Raw genomic sequence first — 21,357 nt, 5'->3', positions numbered from 1 at the left:
AGGGCTGGCGGCCCAGGTTTCTGGTAATGATCGCGATGGGCAATCGACATCTCTGTGCCGTTACTCTTGGCTTTTAACTCGCCGAAATGTGTTTTGTTTGCTACTTATTTGAGGCGGCACATCTCACCTCCTACGATGTACGAGAACTTTGAGGATATGCCGAACATTTGACATCATCCCTGCTTCTTCATTCCCAGGATTATAGTTCAGCTCTTCACCGGTAGAACGATGATCACCAACGCATCCTATTCAGTAACATGGCGGGCTGCGGCCCTGTAAAACTGTATCTTTGGGTATCTTTGGCTTACATCAACTGAAAACAATGTGAAAAATATCTCGAGCCATAAACGCTACTTACGAGTTCAACCGAATTAATAAATGTTGTCAAAGTTCAGTGACGGCTACTTCTTCAAACAAGCACTTTAGATGGCGAGTTACTTCTATTTTCGGTGATGAACATTACCAATGTACTTAAGTGACTGCTCACATTGGACAGACAGCCGGCTTGTCAAGGGTAGGAAACTCACTTCCGACGTTGAGTCTCACTCAGTGCCGATCAACACTTTAACGCCTTTTTTCCTTCATGGGAGAAAGTTTCAGGCAAGTCGCATGAAGCTGCCAGCCCTCGCATGGCTAGTAGCCGTTGATTGGAACATCTAAGCATCCTTTTCTGCATCTCTAGAATAGTCGATTGAACTGCAGGAGCTCGTACCTTGCTGGAATTACGGCAGCATTCCTAACCCCATGTTTCTTCTCAAACATGTAATTGAGGAGCCCTTGACACCAAACCCATTGCATCGAGACAAGAGTGCCAACAGTAGGGGGTATACATACTCATTTCTCATGGCCCAAGTCCGTTGGTTTCACGTTTCGTTTTCGATCGTTTCCAACGACCTCGTCCACCTTCTTTCACCATGCCTATGACCAAGGGCGTTCTCACTCTCCTTCCGGCACCAGAAGGCTACAATGTCGACTTTGCACATCCCCAGCGACAGGCTGAAATTGAGACTTATTGGGTTGCGGCTGTGGGCAATTTTCTGGCATTGCTGTTCATCGGTCAGAGGGTTTATACCAAACTCGCAGTCTTGAGAACGTTCCAGTTAGAGGATGGTATGCAACTTGAGAACCTCCCGTTGATTCATGTTGACCCTTTGCAGGTTTTCTCGTCGCCGCCTGGGTAACATCCCTCATTCAACCTGTGAAATGAAAGGTGCAACTGGACTGACCTTCCGACCAGATCACTTCGATTGGGACACAAGCAGTCTTACTTCGTATGTATACGCCCTCAAGTGTTCGTTTTGTGCTGACAGTCGCAAAGATATGTTCTCAGTTGGGGTGGTGGGAGTTCATGCCTGGGAAATCTCGCTTGACCAGTACAATTTCTACAGCATTGTAAGTTGCCGCCAAGCTATTAGCAATAGACTTCAACTTGAATACACTAACAATCTTGCCAGTTGATTCTCGTCGCGCCCGTTATATACGCCCCTTGTTCTGGCTTTGCAAAGCTCACACTGCTGTTATTCTATCGCCGGATATCACCCCAGACCTGGTTTCAATGGAGCATTACAACTATGATTTGCATTGTCGTTGGATACACGATCGTCATCTTCTTCAGCTTGATCTTTGCCTGTAACCCGATAGCCAAGAACTGGGACATCACGATAACAGAAGGGTACTGCATCAACCGCGCGGCGTTATACATTGTCACAGCTGTTCTAGGTATCTTGACTGATGTGATCCTCCTGGTTCTTCCAATCCCCATGGTCCTGGGGTTACAGATGCCCAACTTGCAGAAGGCTGGGTTGTTACTGATGTTCACTATTGGATCTCTGTGAGCATATGCAGTCTTCCATATTGATGCCGTTGGTCCTAACATTTGCAGGACTGTCGTTACATCCATCGTCCGCCTCGTTATCCTCCTCCCTGTTCTCACGAACACGGATCAACCATGGGCTATTGCCTTCCCATGTACTTGGATGTGAGAACTCCCTTCAATTTAATTCTCAGCCCAAGCGAGCATCCCACTAACCATGTCCCAGCTGCGCGGAAGCCAACCTCCTGGTCATCTGCTGTTCCTTGCCCACACTACGCAAGTTCTTTCGGGATGTGGCCCCGAAAATCATCGGCGAGAGCGACAACAGCCCCAGCGCACCCACCCATTTCCCCGGACATACAAACCTACGGACGTTCGGGAGGTCGAGCAACAAGAGAAAGCAGTACAATAAGTTTGGAGAGTCTGAATACGGTATGATGACCCTTAATGAAGAGCCAAGTGATCATAACTTGCGAGGAGATCGAGATCGAATGCAGCGGCGGAAGAATCAAGTTGATGCAGGCTCTGCAGACAAAGGCCATACTTGGGATGCGGGATCCCGTGGGGATGGTGATAGTGTCAGGGCTATCGTGCAGACAAAGACTATGACCGTGTTTTATTCCGATGAGGAAAATCACAACTGAAGAATTTTTATTTATGGTCTATCTTAGAAGGTTATTCGGGGGGCTTTAGAGGTGATTGCCTAAGACGGGGGGTGGGGGCGCGGCCTGGTAGGATAGATAATTGCTTGACCTCGTGATGCAACCAAAATTTCTATTACCTAGACCCTTAATTTCTAAAGCCTTGTTAGCTACGGGCGGTAATTAACAGTATCATAGATTTGTTCTACTTTATTAAGTCTCGATTTAACTCAAATCCTGATGGCGCTTATGGCTCAAGGTCACACTTCTTGCACAGGTACTTCCTGACTCTTAATAACAAGCCATTGATTCTCCTGGTGTGGCTTAACACCCACGGTGCCATTGTTTATTGGGCTATTTAGAGGCCAATATCCAATAATTACTGTTGGAAACTTAGGAGAGAAGGTCGAATGACGTCCAAGTCCCGCGAGTATGTGCGTAGTATTAATATGCCAACGACGCTCAGTAGGGCTGCCTCCAGGAAGAATATACTAAGGATCTTCATGGTATCTGTGATCTTTGAAATGATGACAGCATTTTCCGCATCATACAGCGTCGCAAATATGGAGCTGCTGGTGCCAGCAATCAGGTTGGCAAAGTTGTCCACTAAGATGTCGGCAAGGGACGGATGAGTTGTTGGATGGCTTGCTTGTGTAACACAGAGCCACTGATAGCTATTAATATAAAGGTGCCGAGATATTGGACTTCGTGAATCATTTTGAACGCCATATTTGAGTATAAATGTCTTTTCTGTTTCTGTTCTTTTGGTTGGAGTAGAACCTACACACTGTTATAGCACCCACGGCATTGGTTTCTCTTTCAGTGGAACGAGAGATTGAACTATGCCAAAGCCAACCACTCACTATATATAAGCCTGCAACGGCACCCATTAGGATGTTGTACCTGCCCGCGTTTAGGGTGTTTTCATCGACGGTTTCTATAACAACCAGCTAGTCACATACTTCATGATATATACTTGAAGAAGGAGTCGTGAAAAAGGTTATATAGGATGCTAACTTGTATCCATGAGATGGCATAGGGACAACTATGTTTATCACCATCTTGGGGCCTATTCCCTGCAAGCTCGACATCATCTGAATGACCGTTGGTTTTATTTTCAGTGACGTCAAGTAAGGTTCTTGGCCATTGCTCCATGGTGAGTCCATGGTGAGTTCAAAAGTTAGCAAAGGCAAAAGACTTATGACATACAGATGAAGGCTATGGGGAAGGTGCGAGAATAATCTAGTTTTGACGGTTATATTAGGTGTGTCGACTATAAGGGCCGGGTGTAAAGTATTCTTTGGGGGAAATGACTTTGATTCCTAGAAAGGTCAAGACAGAATGCTGCAAGTATGGGCAATCTGCACCAGACAATGGTCGTGAGAACGGCTAGAAGTAGTATGTTGAGCCGCGATGATGTTTCTACCTTTCATCTGGCTATTTAGAGATGAAATACGAAATTTCTGTTATAAAAAGCTCCAAAATACCGCCTGACAAAGTAGGATTAATCTTTACTGGGGTTTAGGCGTGGTCGCCCTGACCGTGATACTCCTCTTGGGCAGGAGAATATGTCTCATAATTACCAACACAAGTTGTCAAGACGTAACAACCATCCGGCTGGTTCCACTATGTCTGCTATTCAGAAGCAGGCGCCTTAATGTAGAGGAGTCAAGGATCTGGCATCAAGGATTGCTCTGTTTTCTTCTAGTCCAAGGCTATGCTATTGTCTTCACAGCTGTTGAGAAATCTACAATCCCTGTCGTCAAAGTGAGATCATATTACAATTTGTGTCATAATAGTCTCGCGTCGAGACTGGAGAACAGATTATCCCAGGTGGGAGTTGGCCCTCTTTGCATTACATTTGCAGAATTCGTCGAAGGAAATGTTGAGGTCAATGCTTGAATCATCCATTTTCAGTCCAATTTAGGTGATCGCACTGGATCAGGCCATTACGAATACGAATTTGTGGCTAGGTCGAGATGCGCGCGGATGAGCGCCAGCTGCGCCTCGCAGATGGACTAGGTGGTACAAGTAGGGGGAACTTCCTCGGGGAGTGAATCCGATGTTACATTGAGTAAATGGACTGGATCCTGCCCATATCGCAAACAGATGTTAGACATATATGCAATGATTAGGTAGACTTGCACACATTCGTGCAGATAACAATAAGTGGGACTGGAGTCTTCGGGGGAACAAGTCCAAGTGAAATCGCATCGCAGCGCCGTGTGCTATCAGGACTGATTACTTTTTTTATCGAGGCTTGCATTTGAACTATAATATAAGCGCCAGGACTGCAGCTTTTTTGTCTATAAAAAGCCATTTTCCGATAAGAACAAGTAGAGGTGGCAGAAGGCGTGCATCATGCAGAGTGATCTGTAACCTACATCCTAACTGAGTAACTGAGCCCCGATTTTCGTGTACTTACCTCAATATGCACAGCGGCTATTTGTTTGGTCGTCAGTCACCATGCAAGCCAGCAGCACGGCACGACGCGGTGCGGAACGAAGGTGACTGGAGTGTTGCCGCCCCGGTGACAACCCCTTTTGGGGATGCCATCATCATCCAACCAACAATAACCTCATTTGAATAGCCATGGTCCCATGCGGCCCGAGATGTTGGTGATAATACAGATACCTAGACATAGTTGGCCGGTGGTTTTAGAAGGGTCTATCACTAGTTGCAATGGTGTTTCACCTTCTTGCACACGTCACGGCACGTGATCTAGATGATGGAGGTGTATCCGAGGATATTACATGGTCGGAGCAGGCGGTCAAGAGAGGAATATCAATATGCTCGGTACGTCAGAAGTATTTGACTACCTAATTTGAAACCACCAGTTTTCACGCCATTTTACGACCACAATACCTCTAGTTAACTTGGATAGATGTTTGTTTGTTTGTAATCTTCAACGTCTGGGAGAGTATCCGTGGCGCAACAGCACAAGCCTCCCAAGGGGCATTTCAACTTGAATATAGAAACAACGAGCTGTATTCCGGCGAATATAAACTTGTTATTTTATCCCACTTGCAACTTGTGGTGAACTTTATGGAAATATATTGACTTGTAAATAATAATTGATTAAAAGTCGAGAAGACTTAACATATTTGACCTTCAACGCGAGTCAGTATCCTCCAATTCATTCCACTGTCCGCTTCACCAGCTATCGACCAAAAGATTTTCCTCTGGGAATCGGTCATCTCGGTGCAGCATAATGGTCAATGGATAGAGTGCATTGATAATCCTGGACTCGAGAACAACCTCCCAAAAGTTTTCCAATCTGGCTGTGATGGGGGCTGCGTGGCTGGTGAATTCTCTGGTTTGAGAGAGATGGTCTGCTTCGATTCTTGGGAGGAGATACTGGTCCCTCCATTTATGCCTGGAGTCTTCCGGACGAAGTTTGATTGGATCGCACGACTGGCGGAAACATCCATCTAATACAAGGGGGCAAAAGTCATTGTTCTGCCCTTGTCGGTGGAGATCACATGTTTTTGGAAATGTATCGCCCGGTGCTACTCATGTAGAAGAGTCAAAGAAATTTCAAGTTTACATTCCAGCGATCGATGAACACATCAGAGTAGTTGTTGTGGATTTGTTCGGATTAATGAAGTTTTGGATCTGAAATCTGAAATCAACCGTCATCGGTAGTGTGACGTTGTCTAGGAACAAGGCTTATTTCACCTCGTATCCGTGCCACCGGCCACCAGAGTCAAGTTCTTACTTCTACGATGTTACGCTGACACTTGTATAACATTCCGAGATCTTTATATCAGGTCCCCTGAAGAGTGGAACACTGTGCGTGGAGGTGATATATCCCTTCAGACACAAAAAGGCAATGTCATAACCAATGGGGATCTCGTGGGTTAAGCCGACTTCCCAGTATACTACAGTCAAGGGAACAACAAAATTGAGGGTGGACTAATATGGGGATAGCACGAGATTCCAGTGTAGTAGACAGGATTAACTTAGTTACATCTCCTGGATGCGCCATTTATTATAATGTACACTGTGCGTTATAGCAATATTATCCATGCTGCCATTGTATGCTCGTCGTGCCGACTATCGAGTGCTTTTCAAGCTCGGCCATCTCTTCGTCGGAAATACTCCACTCGTCGCTAGCCGCGTGTGCATTTTCCTCTGCTTGCTTGGCGTTCTTGACGCCTCCCAGGGGAATCGCCCCCTTTTGAATAACCCATTTCAGTGCCACGGCACTGGGCTTAACACCGTGAGCACCGGCAACCTTGTGCAGAGTATCCAGGAGGGGGGTTAGCTGCTCCATCGGATAGTTGCTGAATCTGCGTCCAGATGGAGGCGGGTTCTCGGCGGTGTATTTGCCGCTGAGGCGGCCCATACCACTGTTAAGGGTTCGTTTAAGCCAATTGGTTGCAAATGGGTGGTAATGCACTTGAGGCATGGCGACAGGGGTCAACACTCACAGGGGACTATACGCCATCATCAAGATCCCCCTCTTTTTACACTCCTCCAACAACCCACCCGTACTCGGCAACGTGCGAAGCAAAGAAAACTCAACTTGATTACTCGCAAGCCTCATCCCCCTCTTCTTCAAAGCCTCATCCATCTTGATCATCTCATCCCGACTGTAATTACTCACGCCCACGGCCTTCGTCAAACCCTCCTCGACGCACTGGGCCAGCCCACTCGCCATGGAATCAATCGAATTCACAAAATGCACCGGTCCATGAATCTGATACAAATCCATTGTCTCCAACCCCAACCTCTCCAAGCTCTCCCGACAGAACTTCACCATACCACTAGGCATCATCAAACGGGATAACGGCCAGGGTATGGGCAAGAACTTGCTCGCGATGACTAGGCTGGACTTAAATTCAGGCGGGGACGCATCGCGTAGGGAGCGGATAATGCGTTCGGATTCGCCCGAGCCGTAGAACTCGGCGGTATCGACGAAGTTCAGGCCTTGCTTCTGCATGCAAGCCCATGCGCCGTCGAGGTCCTGCCGCGCGGCGGACGAGTCGTTGTTCCAAGTTTTGGAGTCACCCCAGGCCCAGGTGCCAATGCAGAGGTTGGGAAGGGGGATGAGGCCGCTGGATTCACGGGCGCATTTGAGGGTGAAGCGCGTTGCCATGTTGATGGTTGTATGATTTCGCTGTGGTCCAATTGGCGACGTTGAGAATGATGTTGGACAGCCGATCTGGATAATCGTCGCAGAGTCGCGACACAACCCTGGAAATTTGGATTAGTGGGTGGAGTCATGACGTCTGCGACTTGAAACATCTCGTATGATGAGAAGATCGGCTGAAATGAGACTGGAATGTAACAAGACCATTTACGCTAGGACCTATAAGTACTGAGACAACTCCCAAGAGCATCAGAAACGACGTTTGCGGCGAAGGGTTGACGATATTGCCCCTCGACTGCCCATATACTACTTAGATAGTTCACTGTCTAACGTAGTCCACGGTCCAATTGCACACTTCGGCAGATTTTCGTACGCTACCACTTTGACCTGCGGTTTTTCACCACATAACTATGGTTGGTTCTTGGAATGAAAGTGATATGATTCTAGCATTACATGCGCTTCAATCTGATCCAAAAAAATTATTATTAAATACGCCGTAGGCTCGAAGCCCCCGGTACCTCTACTAGTACTCCCGTATGTCAAACCGTGCCCTAATGGCTGGACTAAATACATACGCTGCATCGTCGGTTCGCCCTATTGGCGACTGCGTTGCGTTCACTACCATACTACGTTGGTTCTCAACCTACCAACAAAGTCCCCCCTGAGAAGATCGATGCTATCTGGGCCTTGAAGCTGTCCGACCCGTCCCTAGCAGCCACCTTACAATAGTCCCACTAACTACATTCGAAATGAATAGTGCTACTCGAGCGCAAGTCGCCCTGTCCAGCCTTCGTCGCTATCTCGAAGATCCGTCCTGCAGCGGAATCTACTGTAGTGGAATCCGTGCCATGTCGATCGCCGTCTTGTCTTGTAAGAATGGTTCAACGGTTGCCCATTCATAAACCACCTCATACTCGTAAAATCTCCGTGGAAGCTGGGTCACTTAAGGGGTGTGATTTTCAAGTGATCCTCGAACCAGATCAAGGGAACCCTGAAAACTTCGACTTTCTCTCCGTCTCACGTTATTGTGAGCACAGATGTATACAAGAGACTCGGATGGCCGACTTGTAGGCAGTGGAAGCGTTACGCAGCATTCATCATCGAGGCTCAACGTGGTGCGAAAGTAACGTTCCAAGATCGCGTCGCAGCCATTGGTGATCTAGCTCTGCACTCCAACCCACTCTCTTAAGGATTGAATGGCAAACAACTGGACCAAACTGTCATTTCGATTACTTTTGGTTTAAGTCGGCATGGTATTACGTGAGTGCAGGAACAGCCATTCGAGCTTTCTTACGAGCTTCATTAATATCAAGTTGGCTAGATAGTGGTCTGCGGGCTCCCTGGCCAGTCAAGCATCTGAGCAGACTCTGCCAGCGAACTGGTTCTTGCTGAAGACCAGATGATAGGGGACCTTCGTTCCCTATTCTATACACGGAAATAATTCCCCGGGAATAACAAGGCTTTTGGGGAAGCCAGTAAATAGATCCCTGTTGACGAAGCAGTCGATCGGTCAATCTCTCGTGCATGTGCCATACTTTGATTCCCTCGGAGAACATCGGAGACCCGAACCACTATCAGCAGATTAAAAGACTTCTTGTCGAATAGTAGAAATTTCCTTTATTAAGCTCTACAAATTAATATACATCATAAAACTTCTAGAAGCTTTTGCTGATCATGACTGCCGCGGGTGCTTCATCGTCGCACGTATTACTTGCGATAGCCGAACAAGCAAATCTACCGGCGTCTATACAGTGCCATATTTCCAGGGAAAAGCCTGATGACATGGATCTTTGAACGCACATATGCGTATACGTCAATTTTTTGTGTTATTTGCCTCAGTGATTGTCTGAGTTCTGGAGCTAACCCAAAGAACTGTCAGACCTTATAACTACCAAAAAATACCTCCTTCTATAGCGAGTGGGTCCCTCGTCTTTTGACGGTCAATTTGGTCCAACAAGAACCTGCTCCAAGTTCTTCAGGAACTTCCAGCGAAGGGTTTGGAAATGGTGCTGGAAGTATTCATTCTTTTTTTGGATGTCTGCTTTCCAAAGTGTGACTTGTTCCCAGGAGTATCTGGAGCGCACAGTGGCGGTATACTCTGTAGAATCTCCAGTGAACTAATGAAGTTACCCGCTGCTCCTACGCCCACCGGCAGCTTATTCGGCAGTTCTTTACCAACCAAGATTATATTTTTGGCGCCAGTAGTCGATTCCAATCACACGGATTGAAGCAATATCAGTGGCTTCCTCCTTTTAGTCAGCCCTGAGAAATATAGTAGCCAAATATGTACGAGCAAATAGCAACTAGCGATGAGATCAGGGTTTGTTAAAGATTCATCAAATCTCGGACAAACTCACAGTACGACTGCATGTTACGCCGAAATGCATAATAATTCCAAATCCATTTTCATCATGGAACATTCCATACATGAGGAAGACGGAAAGCCAAACCATCCCGATCTATCCAGTCACTCAGCGAAAGATGACATCAAGTTGGATCATGTCAACCATTTCAAACACCTTTGCTTCCCTACGAACCCTACGAACGTGAGAGTTCTCAGCAGAGGAAAGTATGCCAAGAAGCTCGGTATGTAACCGGACTTCGAGAAATGAAACACACAGATACGGAGTTTTCATCCCTGAAGAGAGCAACACATTCAGCTTATTTACCATCCATACGACATCATGTCAAGGAGAAAACATGCATTCGGTACTCGGTACCACAGCCGATTGAGCAGTTTACAGCTTGCATATATTTTGGGATTTCGAAACCAAAGATGGGAAACCCGGGTCTCCCCCTTTGCCCGTCCTGTGATCTTAAACGCCGGTTCATGGGCCATCATTACCACAATCAGCATATGTCGGCCAAGACATCAAGCGGAGGGTGTCTGTTCCGACTTGATCATGGCAAGTACCGATGCTTCGGCACTTGAATAGATAATCTGGTTGATGCCGGGAATGCGGGGAGACACTTTACACTTGGGCTTGTCACTCGTCCATCCGCATGGACACATGACGGATAAATAGATTACCCTCAAGTACTTTGAAGGACCAGCGGACGGCAAGTATTTCGATTCATACCATGGAAGCATCCCGGCTTTTGTATATATAGTTGAGCTGAAACCGCTTTACGCAGCCCTCTGTTGAGAATTTCCCGTATTTCCAGGACAGATCAACAAGTCAGTTGTAACGCGCCAAGATGAAGTGGTTTTATCTCGCCTCCGCGCTCATGGCGCCCTCCCAAGCCGCACTCCGATTCGGATGCGCGACTCTGAGTATTCAGCGCCTCGACCCCGTTGTTCAACCTGGCATCGTTCCTTCGACTCATCTCCACCAGATCGTGGGTGGAAATGCATTCAAACCGAACATGTCGGGCGATGTCGGTAACCAAGGCACCTGCACGACATGTGTCTTCTCCGAGGACTTCTCCAACTACTGGACCGCTGTCATGTTCTTCAAGCATGAGAACGGCTCATACCAGCGTGTGCCAATCATGGAGAACGATGCGTTGCCTGCCGGCATCAACGGCGGAATGACGGTCTATTATACGCAGCAGGATTTCTTCTCCAACGGCAACCAGAAGATCACTTCTTTCCAGCCTGTGAGTTGGGTCGACAGAGAAATATAGGCTGCTGTCAGCGACTAATTATATCAGGGCTTCCGCATGACAGTCGGCGATGTCACATCTAAGGAGACACACACGGGTCTGAAATTCGTTTGCCTCGACACCAAGTCAACAAGATTCCCCGAGCTTCCCACCTTCCCCACTCAGCCTTGCAAGGGCGGAATCATGACGGTCCACCACTTCCCATCGTCAGTAAAATCACATATGTTCAATGGAGACCCCATTTGCTTGCTAACAAAACATAGATGCTGGGACGGCAAGAACCTCGACAGCCCCGACCACCAATCGCACATGTACAACACAGCCAACGAAGCCTTCCAACCCGCTGGCCCCTGCCCGGCCTCTCACCCAGTCCGCATGCCCCAGGTCGCCTACGAGACTCTCTGGGACACAGCCAAGTTCAGCAGCATGTGGCCCAAGGACGGCTCGAACCCATTCGTCATGAGCTACAACGACAACCTGGGCTACGGCACCCACGCCGATTACGTCTTCGGCTGGAAGGGCGACGCCCTGCAGCGCGCAATGGACAACTCATGCATGTTCAATGCCTGCGAAAATGGAAGACCGCTGCTGTCGCAGGGTGTGACTGAGATGAACAAGTGCGCGGTGCAGTCGACGGTCAATGAGAATATCGATGGCTGTAAGCCAATATTCATGTGCTACTCTACCAAGGTGACGCTAACAACTTTTTTTTATTAGGGCTCAGCGAGCTTCCCGGTATGTCGTCGATGTAAGGCGGTCCTGATTTGCTGTGTTGAGGTTGCGGGCTGTGCCGGTTGAGCGATAGCAACTATTGCTTTCCTGAAAGAGGAGGATTCTTATAGAGCGAAGCGACGATTGGTTGAATTCAAACACATTATCCCCTCATTGCTCTGAACCACACCTGAGATGTTCGATCTTTCACTTCACATCTGAAATCTTGAAACCACCTGGGCACAGCTTCTGGAATACTTGGTCCGGATCATACTTCGCCGCCACATCCCTGATCTTTTTCAAATTTTCTTCTCCATAGCTTGCCAGTGGGTTCTGGCTTTTGTCCGCGTAGTTGAGGTAGACCCACTCCAGCATGCCATCTAGCGATGCAGCGTACTCTTCCACAGTTTTCACCCACGCCTTGACTTTGGGGTACGCGAGAGCCTCCTGCTCAGGAGTCTTCATCATGGCCACAGCCAACCACAGAATGCCGTCATGAGCCTGGTGTTCCACGCCCTAAGATTTATAAAGTAAGTAAAACACTTTTCCTGGGGTTTCTGGAGACCTACCATAACATTGCCCCCGGCTTCTGTTACCCGCTGCCCAAACAGCTTCGGTAAGGGCTGGAACAAGCACTGCGTGGTGAAATCGCCGTCAGGAGCAATAACCTTGAGATCCTCCACGAGCTGGTCGTGAAGCTCCGATGCTTTCATCAAGATGCGAGGATCGTTCTTGAAGCATAGCGTGAACCATATGTTGCTGGGGATGGACTGGTCAGCGAGGCAATAGTAAGGATTAGAGGGAGGTCACTCACTGGTACTGCGCCGGAATGTTGTACTTGAAGGCCATTTCGCTGATGCTGGTCATCTCCACCATGCTCATCATCTCCGGCAAAGCTAGCCACTTCTTATAAGCTGGGGGTTTCTCGATCCCAGCAAGGTTCGTGTACAAAGTGGCAACGACTACATCCTTAAAGTCTGGCATGTAGGTGAACATACACACGAGGTTACTGTCGACGTCGTTCGAAACATTGCTAGTGAATGACGTGAGGGCATCGACAGCTTCAGGGATCGTTTGCTTGGGGAAGAAGGTCATGCCGCCCCAGACACCTGCAACATCCACTGTCAGTGTAACTCGACAGCCGTGGGATCCTCAGGCTGATTCAACAGGGTAGCCGTTATATTTTGGAAAGTTCGAGGTCAAGACATGGACTTACAGTCGCACTTTATAGCCTTCATAGTGAACTTGGTTACGATGCCGAAATTGTTGGACCCGCCCTTGAGCGCGATGAACAGATCTCTGTATTGTTCAGTTTTCCAATCTACCGTGATGATCCGACCATCAGCAAGCACCACCTCATAGGCAAGGACGTTGTCGCATGCAAAGCCCTGTCGTGCCGTGAAGAATGTATTGCCACCACCAAGTATCAAGCCCGCCACCCCGACGTTGCCTTCTCGGCCGCCTGCGACTACACTATAGCCATGGGACTTAGCATTGTTTCGTTGCTATAAGGTAGGAAACTGCGGGTTCCCATAAGCCTGATAGCAACAATGAACGGCTAAGCTTGTTTTGATCTGGGTAATGTTCATAGTACTGGTCCCTTGGAAGTTACTTACCGCCCGTGCTTGTGTAGCTCGGCATACACATCACGCCAGCGAGCTCCCGGCCCAATGGCGGCGCTTTCCGCCGCTTCATCGAACACCGTGAAGTTCAGCAAACTGAGATCAATGGTTACACCTCCAGCAATGTTGTTTGAGCCCGCCCAGTTGGTATGGCCTCCACTTCGGACAGCGAACTTCTCGCCCGCGGCTGCGAGTGCCTTGACAGCAGTTGCAACTTCCTCTGCAGACTTGGGGAGGAGAATGCAGGCAGGTTTAAGCTTGGCGCTGTTTGACCAGTATGAGTCCTCACGTGCTGCGTAGTCGGAATCCTGGGGAACCAGGACGTGGAGACCAGCGTTGATGAGGGGTTCGGCCTGCGGGCAAGGGGGCTTTGGGACTGTGGCAGCCATATTGGACTTCGGTCAAGAAGAGAAGTAATGATTATGGCTCGACGGTGTTCGAAAAGGCAAAAGTATGCGGTGTCATGACAAGGCGCCGCTGCTCACTATCACAAAGCTGTCGAGACACAGGATCAGAATGGTTGCAGCCCAAGCTCAGCTGAAGTAGTACATGGCGGTCAAATACATTTGAATTTCCCGTGACGGAAAAAATAACCCTGAAGAGGCTACCCTTTGCTCTGTTTTCAGCTGTTGATAGTGCACTATAAAACCCACGAAACGTGCGACTTTCGCTCAGATGAGCAAGCGGAACACGCCGCGCCTGACACCGAACGAATAAATGCCTCAAATAAGATATGGAAGACCCAGAACGCCGACTCGAACCGTGCCTAGCTGTGGTTAGGAACGAAAGTCTATGCGCGGTTGTGGATACCAAGCTAGGGGCGAGGACGGGGCGAACCGCTGCTTCGGAACCAATCGCGGACAACCCATCAAGTTGCATCATGGCAAGGGGTTACGTTTAATCTCAACGGCTATCCACCTCAACTACGGGATTGGCGGCACGTCCTTTACGTTTTCACACGCATGGAGCTCGATCAAGTTCTTGATTCAGTCGCACGTCCCAGAGGCTGCTGAATGTTTAGGATAGCAGAACGCTCGGCTTCTTTGATCTGGACGTTCAAGAATAAGATTTGCAAGTACCTGTTTGTAACGATGCTGCGGCTTTCTGCGTGAAGGCTGCGGGTTCTGCTGCAAGATCGGATCCTCGGAAATGGAGCCCTAAGCGGACTTGTAGGGCCAGGTGCTAGCTGAGTCCTCCCCGGTGATGAAATATGATTTATTCCCCACCGTATGCGCAGTGATGGCTTCGTCATATTCGAATTTACTAGACTGTCGGTACCCCAAGTGATGCCAGCTTGACGTTGCTTAAAATAGGGATGGCTGTCTGGTTATTAGGCGATTCCCAACGTGCCCCACGTTTTCTCTGTCACTGCTCCACCAAGCAGACGAAAAGGCTATGGGCACACTCATTTAGGCATTGAGTGACCCCGGCATGATCAGTGCTGTATGAGATTGCGACTCTGGGACACAGTAAACAAGCGCTAGCTAGCGGAATGGACCGTTGCTCACAACGAAACAACTGCCTACCCACACCGGGAAGTCTCCTCACAGTTCGCTTACCATCATACTACATGAGTTAAGCAAGAACCAGTCGTCTTCGGGTATCATACAGCATGGCGGCTATTGTGCATGGCGTACCCGTTGCCATCCCACCACCCGAAGGATACGTCGTCGACTTCGACAACCCGCAGCGCCACACCGTCACCGAAGCTTATTGGCTCTTTGGCGTTGGGAACGTGTTTTGTCTGCTTTTCGTGTACCAGAGAGCTCATGTGAGGCTATTTATTCAAAAGCGAATTCTTCTGGAAGATGGTGAGCCGCATTGGAAACCCGCTTGCCATCTTGACAAGACCATACACTGACTTTTGTACCCTACAAGTTTGCCTGTTCATTGCTTATGTATGGAACTCACTTCACGCCTCGTGATCTTACATTCATATCCATTACTGCCGATTGCTGACTTGGGCTTGCCACTTCAGGTCTGCTCTGTGGTGTTGCAAGTCCTGATTATCCGTGAGTACTCACTTTTGAGAACTATCCACGTGTTTTCATTTGCTTGACTGGCTTGCCAACCAATTAGGTAATTATGTACGCGGCATCATAGGTATCCACGGCTGGGAGATGCCTCTGAGCAAATACCGCGACTTTGTCAAGGCCTTATACCGTCTCCCAATTCTTTACAACCCCGTCCAATGCGGTGCCAAACTAGCTCTTCTTTTGGTGTATCGTCGTCTTGCACCGCAACTGTGGTACCGATACGTGGTCTGGTCCGTCGGATTTGTTGTCGTTGGCTCCTCCGTGGCAATCTTTTTTACAACCATCTTCCCGTGTCGCCCGATCGCCGCCGCCTGGGACATTACCATCACGGAATACGAATGCATCGATCGCCCTGGCGTTTACAAAGCAACTGCCATCTTGGGCGCTATTGGCGATGTCCTGGTTCTGGCTGTGCCCATGCCAATCATCATCAAGCTGCATGTTCCACGGAAGCAAAAGATCTTGATGATCAGCTGTTTTGGCATTGGTGCCGTGTTAGTTCCCTCAATGGCAGCTGGAGAGCTGCAAACGCTAATTTAGACATAGCACGGTCATGACCTCCATCATGCGTCTTGTCAAACTCATCCGGTCAATGAGTGACGCCGATCAGCCCTGGGGTGCTGGCCCAGTCCTTGTGTGGATGTAAGTATCATGGCAAAAATACCAGTCTTCGGATATGCTGCAGAATCACTTGCTGACGCCCCGATTTCCAACAGCCTCGTCGAAAGCAACCTCTCCTGTATATGCGGCTCCCTTCCAACCCTCAAGGTCTTCATCGCCCATGTGTCGCCTCGTCTGCTAGGCAGTGACTGCTCAAAACAAACATACGGGTTGTCCGATACGAATGCCCGAGCAACAATTGGCGGTTCAGGGGGAGAACGCATAATGCGTCACGACCAATATAGTCGATTCGACGATGGCACCCCTTATCCTCTCGAAACAATAATCAATGTTGAAGCCGGTAGCCACGAAGACTCCGAAAAGCAGCGGAGCGACAGTCCATATGAAATCAACGGTAATTCAGGTGTTTGGGAGGAACATGGGGACGGCAGTTCTGACAAAGCCATTTATCAAACACGGACGACGACAGTGACATATTCCAAGTGAAATATGTGTCGTAAGATGCCGCATTGATCAACGGATGGAAAATAGACCAGATTAGGTTCTATAGAAAGTCGACGCACATGTATCCTGGCTTTTACAGCAGCGATACTCAACTCTTCGAGCATGCAAGGAGGAATCTCAAATTCCAGTTCGCTTATGTGACCACGCGCGTTCGGCATACGATGCATGCCTCGTATGGTAGGCATAGTTGCATCCAATATTGCGAGTGGAAACGACCGAACGCTGCTTGAAGGCTCGGCGTATTGGCGTGTCCGCTACATGTTTGAGAAATGCCTTGTCTTTAGCCGGAACAACGCTACATTTACAGCCGGCTCCTTCGTCACCGCATTCATCGCCAATACATTGAGCCGCGGGGCGTGGTGGACCCTGAGAGATTGGATCGGCTGACCAGACTGGTTCTGGTTTGGAGGCATGGCCAGGCTGCTGTTGTGGATATTACTGCAGTTTGGTGGGTGGATTGTCGACTACTTTGATTGGACGCTCTTTGAGTTGGATAAATTGCCGAAGCTGGTGGAATTAGAAGAGGCCATGTCTCAGTATAGTGCATTGCTTGCATTCGATAGAAACGAATCGGCGAATATCAACTTACTTTCTCATGGTCACTGATTGGTCCATTCTACGCCGGGAGCGGCTATGAAGCAATCACCATTACACATTGTCCCAAATATGGTCAGAAATGTCCCAGAATCACTGTGATAAATCTATAGACTACTATCGAAATCAGCCTCAAGCGCGATCATCGCTTTTGGTTTGAGTTTATATCGAACTCGTACCATGAGTTAGGTAAGAGAGCCCGAGATATCCTCTTTAGCTATGGCGTATCCGGAGTTTAAGAAGGACTCTTCAAGATCTAGTCCGACTGGTACTATCGGGGCCGATGAGTGACTGAAGAGCGTAGAACACAAGTACTTGTAGCTTCTAGTTTTTCTGCTTTGATTTATAAAGCCCTGCTGTCAGCGTGCCGAACCAGCGGAAGCCGTCATTAAGTCTAAATACGAGCTTGGGCTTGTTGAAACATTGATTTGTCACCTGGTGATACGTGACCCCATGGGGAGTTGCCCTATAGCTAGAGATAAAATAGATAAGAGCTATTAAAGAGCTCTGCCAGGCCAGAATAGCTGACCTGGCCATCCTTTCCCAATACAACAATTCACACCCCATATGCACTCGCATCACCTGGGTTCGGGTTTCAACTATGCTGTAATGTGATACATTATAGCACTTATTTCAGGCTTATACTAGCCGGTTCACGAAATGCTGAGAAAAAATATTTTCCTATGAAGCTAAAGCCGAGCTGTCAGAGAACTGAATGCTACAGGCACCGGTGTAGGGACGTTTCATGACCTAATATGGAGTCTTGGTATACAGAACAATTGGAGGAACTAATTTTCTACGGCTCCGACTCCGGGCTCTAGCTATCTATGTAAAGGGGCAGGTGTCCGGGAAGAAGATAGGGAGGGCAGAGATCAATGAACCATCGTGGGCACCCCTACCTGAGACTATCCGTGATCGCCAGTGACCACCCGGTGCTACGCAGGAGGGACGCCCATTACTCCCCTTCACGGCGGCTTGACCAATACTCACAAAGAATCAACAGTGTATTCTAGGGAGTGGGAAAACGTACGAGCCCATTCCAGACTCAAGACTCTCCATCACTAGGGGTAGAAAGACAGAAAGCCCTTGTTGAACACCACCGGATTCCGCAAAGATAACCCTATGAAGCCGAATGAATATACGATAATTAGTCTAGGTTTCAGACTGACCTCTTTCAAGCAATGTTGAATAAACAAAACATAATATTGGGCTAGGTGTAGTCTTTGAGTTGTCTATTATAATTCATGTCACGCTTTAGCCAGAAGGGAGGAGCGGCCAAGGTAATGCAGTTTTGCGACCATACGACCGGAACAGACTGCTAGGTGGGCGACATCGACGGCTTGCCCAACCTGCAAAAGTATTGCTAGGACGGATCCATTTGGTACAATTCGGGGGACTGCAACATGGATAACCAAGCGATTGGCTGGACTCACCTCTAAGGGGTGCCCAACACGAGTGCATTAGACCAATATTGTGATTTCGTACTCGTACAACGAGGCGGAGGAGTTCTTCTCTGAGTCGACCAGGTGCTGGGCAGATAAGGCACCAGCTTTAAAAACTCCCGGGTGGTAACCTGTCCAATTATCCACGCTTACATTTAGACCTTCCGGATGCCGTGCTGATCCTACTCAGTGGCCCCTTAGAATCGTACCTAACTCGGGTGTGTACCGAGTACCGCCTCCTCTAGTCGGGTCCGTGTCATTTTCTATTAACCATGTATGATCATATTAGGATATTTAACACCTCGTTTCCGGTACAATTAGATAATTCAACTCATGCCGTTAATTGTGAGAGTCCAGTTATGCTGCCGATGATGAGGGCTTCAGTACTTGTTGCAGAAAGCTTAAATGATGGAGTCTGCAATGAGGACGTATCAGCAAACCCAAAGCATGTGATGGAAATATATACGAGAAGCCGTATATTCAACTGAATGGGTACTCATCTAGGTGAGCAGGACCTCTTCTAGAGCTCCGTAGACACTCGATTCCGCGCTGGTGGTACTATGAAAACTACTGTTTAGATGGCTTGGCTTTAGGTGTCCATTGATATCTTCTTCGTTACATATATTTCCTTGGTGAGGACACGTGAGATGTACATACATACACAAATAAGCATATGAAGCTGCTATTCTGCATGACCGACTCGGATGGTTCTGTGATATCCAGAACCGGGTTAACTAGTCACGATGGCCTATGTTTAGCGCTTCTCGTGCAATGTACGAGAGAGTCACAGCCCAACGTGCGCGTTGTTGCTATCACGATATTCAGAGCCATACTATTCGGACTCAGTGTTTCTCGCAGTTAATGTATCGTCTTTAGCCCTCTCAAACAAGGCCATTTGTAAGGATTGAATCCTGTCTCATCTATTTCTGCCGCAACAAGAGGGGCAAGCAATACCTCTGACTCGTAGAAAGAAAAACATCACGAAGCATAACGGAGATACGTCTTGTCCTAGTGAACTGGCAAGGCATATCTTCTGGGGATATGGGAAAGTTATGAGGTCGATCTCCTCTCGAATTTCTTCTACGTCTCTTCTCCTTATCATTTTGGCCGGACTTCAAGACCGACAATATAGCCCTATCGTTAACTTTGAACCGCAATAATTGCAGCCTCATTTTGCATTTGTTTCCTTGTATATCAACCCTACAATCCCACCTTGACAACACTTACTAGCGGTATATTTCCAAGCATACTCCTGAGTTATTATTAAGCAGACTTGGACTGGAGCTGATTGAGTATTACAATTTATAATACCCCTATAATAATTCGCTGAATAAAAGGGACACGAAAGTAGCCTCGAATTTCACCAGCAGTCCAAAACACATGTCGAAATTTATGAAGTTCTTTCTTCGTGGCTGGTAACCCGAACCTATCCCAATAAATGTAGCAAGTGCAAGAATGTCTGCAAGTTAGACCATCAAGATTCCTATTACTATCTATTCAAGGGGAAGACGTTTGAGGTGAAGGCGGAGGTAGGTCAACAGTTGATGGATCAAGATTAGAATAAACTGGCCGACATTGGTTTCAATAGTTATTCGAGCAGCATCGCACTCCTACGATGGACACGCAAGACCAATAGATGATGCTTTCCTCGCTGGATTCTCAAAGCATTCTGAAGCACTCAGAAGTCAGTTTTGGGAATACTGCAGTTTAAGTAGAACATCCTTGGGTTTCTTGAAAGAGATTTGGAAGCTACTACAGGCCTTGTGTCCAAAGATATGGAATTGCGCCTTGATGGTGAGTGCATGCTGTACCATAAAGCTGGAATGAGGTAAATTGCGAGCCGTCTCTCTATCTCCCCTCATAACTCATTAATTAGCACTAAGTAGCCCCCTGATTCCGAGGACGAGCAGCGTGACTCCTCCCTAGAAGCGGAGTATAATGATAAGGATTCGTTGGTGAATTTTAATATTTACATTTCAGCTCGATAGGTGAGAGTGCGTTTGAGTGCGTACGGTATCAACGAAGCATAAACAGGGGCAGTTGGTGCAAAGAAAACATGATAAATGGTACACTAAATGGTGGAAGGATGCGTAATAAGCAGATATCCCAGCAGAGTGAACAGTCAATTTGGGTACTCTACAGGGGGGCGCCTGGCATTTTGTCGTCCTCGATCTGTAGTGTTCGCGTGATCCTAGTTGAACGAGTAAGATGTGCAGGAGCACACAGGTTCTATGTAAATTGATTGGCGGGGCAACTAATATCAGTGAGAAGACCATGTCTTTTGATTCGTAACTTGCCCATCTTGCATATCTCCCCCTACCAGTGTACCTGATCTTGGCCATATTGGATGATAGCAGATGACCTGGGACAATTACCACAGAAGTATCTTTGGACGGAGTGCCAATGCAGCGCAATTATAACGTTGGAACAACAGGCTGGTTTTTGAACTCAACACCCCATGTCAGAAGACCATCATACCACCTTGCCATGCCTGCTTGGCATATTTACCTAAATGTCCCTAATTGAAACTTGGGGTAGCACCCCGCCCGCAATAGTTCCGCATCCAAGCCTCCGGAGCCAGACGATCCGGGACGCGTCGTCACACTCGCTCCGGAAGAGGGGCCGGATTCCTCATGCCAGAGATCGTGTTGACGAAGTAGATATCAAGATCT

At 48.0% G+C, this 21,357-nt stretch overlaps 7 protein-coding genes across 7 annotated transcripts; 3 read left to right on the top strand and 4 right to left on the bottom strand.

Annotated features, from left to right (window-relative positions):
• Window positions 1-450: 450 nt before the first annotated feature.
• Window positions 451-2,703, top strand: BCR38DRAFT_424486 (uncharacterized protein). The gene is made up of 7 exons (XM_040859659.1): window positions 451-1,110; window positions 1,158-1,177; window positions 1,238-1,271; window positions 1,319-1,392; window positions 1,455-1,831; window positions 1,883-1,978; window positions 2,040-2,703. Exons 1-7 carry the CDS (start codon window positions 915-917, stop codon window positions 2,455-2,457), a joined length of 1,215 nt encoding a protein of 404 aa, XP_040719132.1. The 5' UTR covers window positions 451-914; the 3' UTR covers window positions 2,458-2,703.
• BCR38DRAFT_508048 (uncharacterized protein) lies at window positions 2,587-3,620 on the bottom strand (the record flags this gene model as incomplete). Its single annotated transcript, XM_040864965.1, has 3 exons — window positions 2,587-3,121; window positions 3,318-3,391; window positions 3,431-3,620. 3 exons carry the CDS (start codon window positions 3,618-3,620, stop codon window positions 2,834-2,836), a joined length of 552 nt encoding a protein of 183 aa, XP_040719131.1. The 3' UTR covers window positions 2,587-2,833.
• Window positions 3,621-6,342: 2,722 nt separating this feature from the next.
• Window positions 6,343-7,686, bottom strand: BCR38DRAFT_363575 (NADP-dependent oxidoreductase domain-containing protein). Its single transcript, XM_040857205.1, has 2 exons — window positions 6,888-7,686; window positions 6,343-6,806 (listed from the first exon to the last, which is right to left on the bottom strand). The coding sequence occupies exons 1-2, from the start codon at window positions 7,553-7,555 to the stop codon at window positions 6,476-6,478; spliced, it is 999 nt and encodes a 332-aa protein (XP_040719130.1). The 5' UTR covers window positions 7,556-7,686; the 3' UTR covers window positions 6,343-6,475.
• A 3,061-nt stretch (window positions 7,687-10,747) lies between these two features.
• BCR38DRAFT_508046 (uncharacterized protein) lies at window positions 10,748-12,101 on the top strand (the record flags this gene model as incomplete). Its single annotated transcript, XM_040864964.1, has 3 exons — window positions 10,748-11,149; window positions 11,204-11,361; window positions 11,419-12,101. 3 exons carry the CDS (start codon window positions 10,748-10,750, stop codon window positions 11,870-11,872), a joined length of 1,014 nt encoding a protein of 337 aa, XP_040719129.1. The 3' UTR covers window positions 11,873-12,101.
• On the bottom strand, window positions 11,760-14,165 carry BCR38DRAFT_424481 (uncharacterized protein). Its single transcript, XM_040859658.1, has 5 exons — window positions 13,483-14,165; window positions 13,083-13,339; window positions 12,681-12,975; window positions 12,436-12,625; window positions 11,760-12,382 (listed from the first exon to the last, which is right to left on the bottom strand). Exons 1-5 carry the CDS (start codon window positions 13,875-13,877, stop codon window positions 12,074-12,076), a joined length of 1,446 nt encoding a protein of 481 aa, XP_040719128.1. The 5' UTR covers window positions 13,878-14,165; the 3' UTR covers window positions 11,760-12,073.
• A 721-nt stretch (window positions 14,166-14,886) lies between these two features.
• BCR38DRAFT_521808 (uncharacterized protein) lies at window positions 14,887-16,679 on the top strand. The gene is made up of 6 exons (XM_040865202.1): window positions 14,887-15,299; window positions 15,367-15,386; window positions 15,467-15,500; window positions 15,568-16,018; window positions 16,071-16,166; window positions 16,241-16,679. Exons 1-6 carry the CDS (start codon window positions 15,101-15,103, stop codon window positions 16,629-16,631), a joined length of 1,191 nt encoding a protein of 396 aa, XP_040719127.1. The 5' UTR covers window positions 14,887-15,100; the 3' UTR covers window positions 16,632-16,679.
• Window positions 16,680-20,635: 3,956 nt separating this feature from the next.
• On the bottom strand, window positions 20,636-21,048 carry BCR38DRAFT_424477 (uncharacterized protein). Its single transcript, XM_040859657.1, has one exon. The coding sequence runs from the start codon at window positions 21,025-21,027 to the stop codon at window positions 20,662-20,664; it is 366 nt and encodes a 121-aa protein (XP_040719126.1). The 5' UTR covers window positions 21,028-21,048; the 3' UTR covers window positions 20,636-20,661.
• Window positions 21,049-21,357: the final 309 nt, after the last annotated feature.

This window comes from Pseudomassariella vexata (genome assembly GCF_002105095.1).
Source record: "Pseudomassariella vexata strain CBS 129021 chromosome Unknown BCR38scaffold_3, whole genome shotgun sequence".
Taxonomy (NCBI): Eukaryota; Fungi; Ascomycota; class Sordariomycetes; order Amphisphaeriales; family Pseudomassariaceae; genus Pseudomassariella; species Pseudomassariella vexata.
The sequence above is the reverse complement of the archived record's forward strand: the minus strand, read 5'-3'. Positions and strand labels throughout refer to the sequence as shown.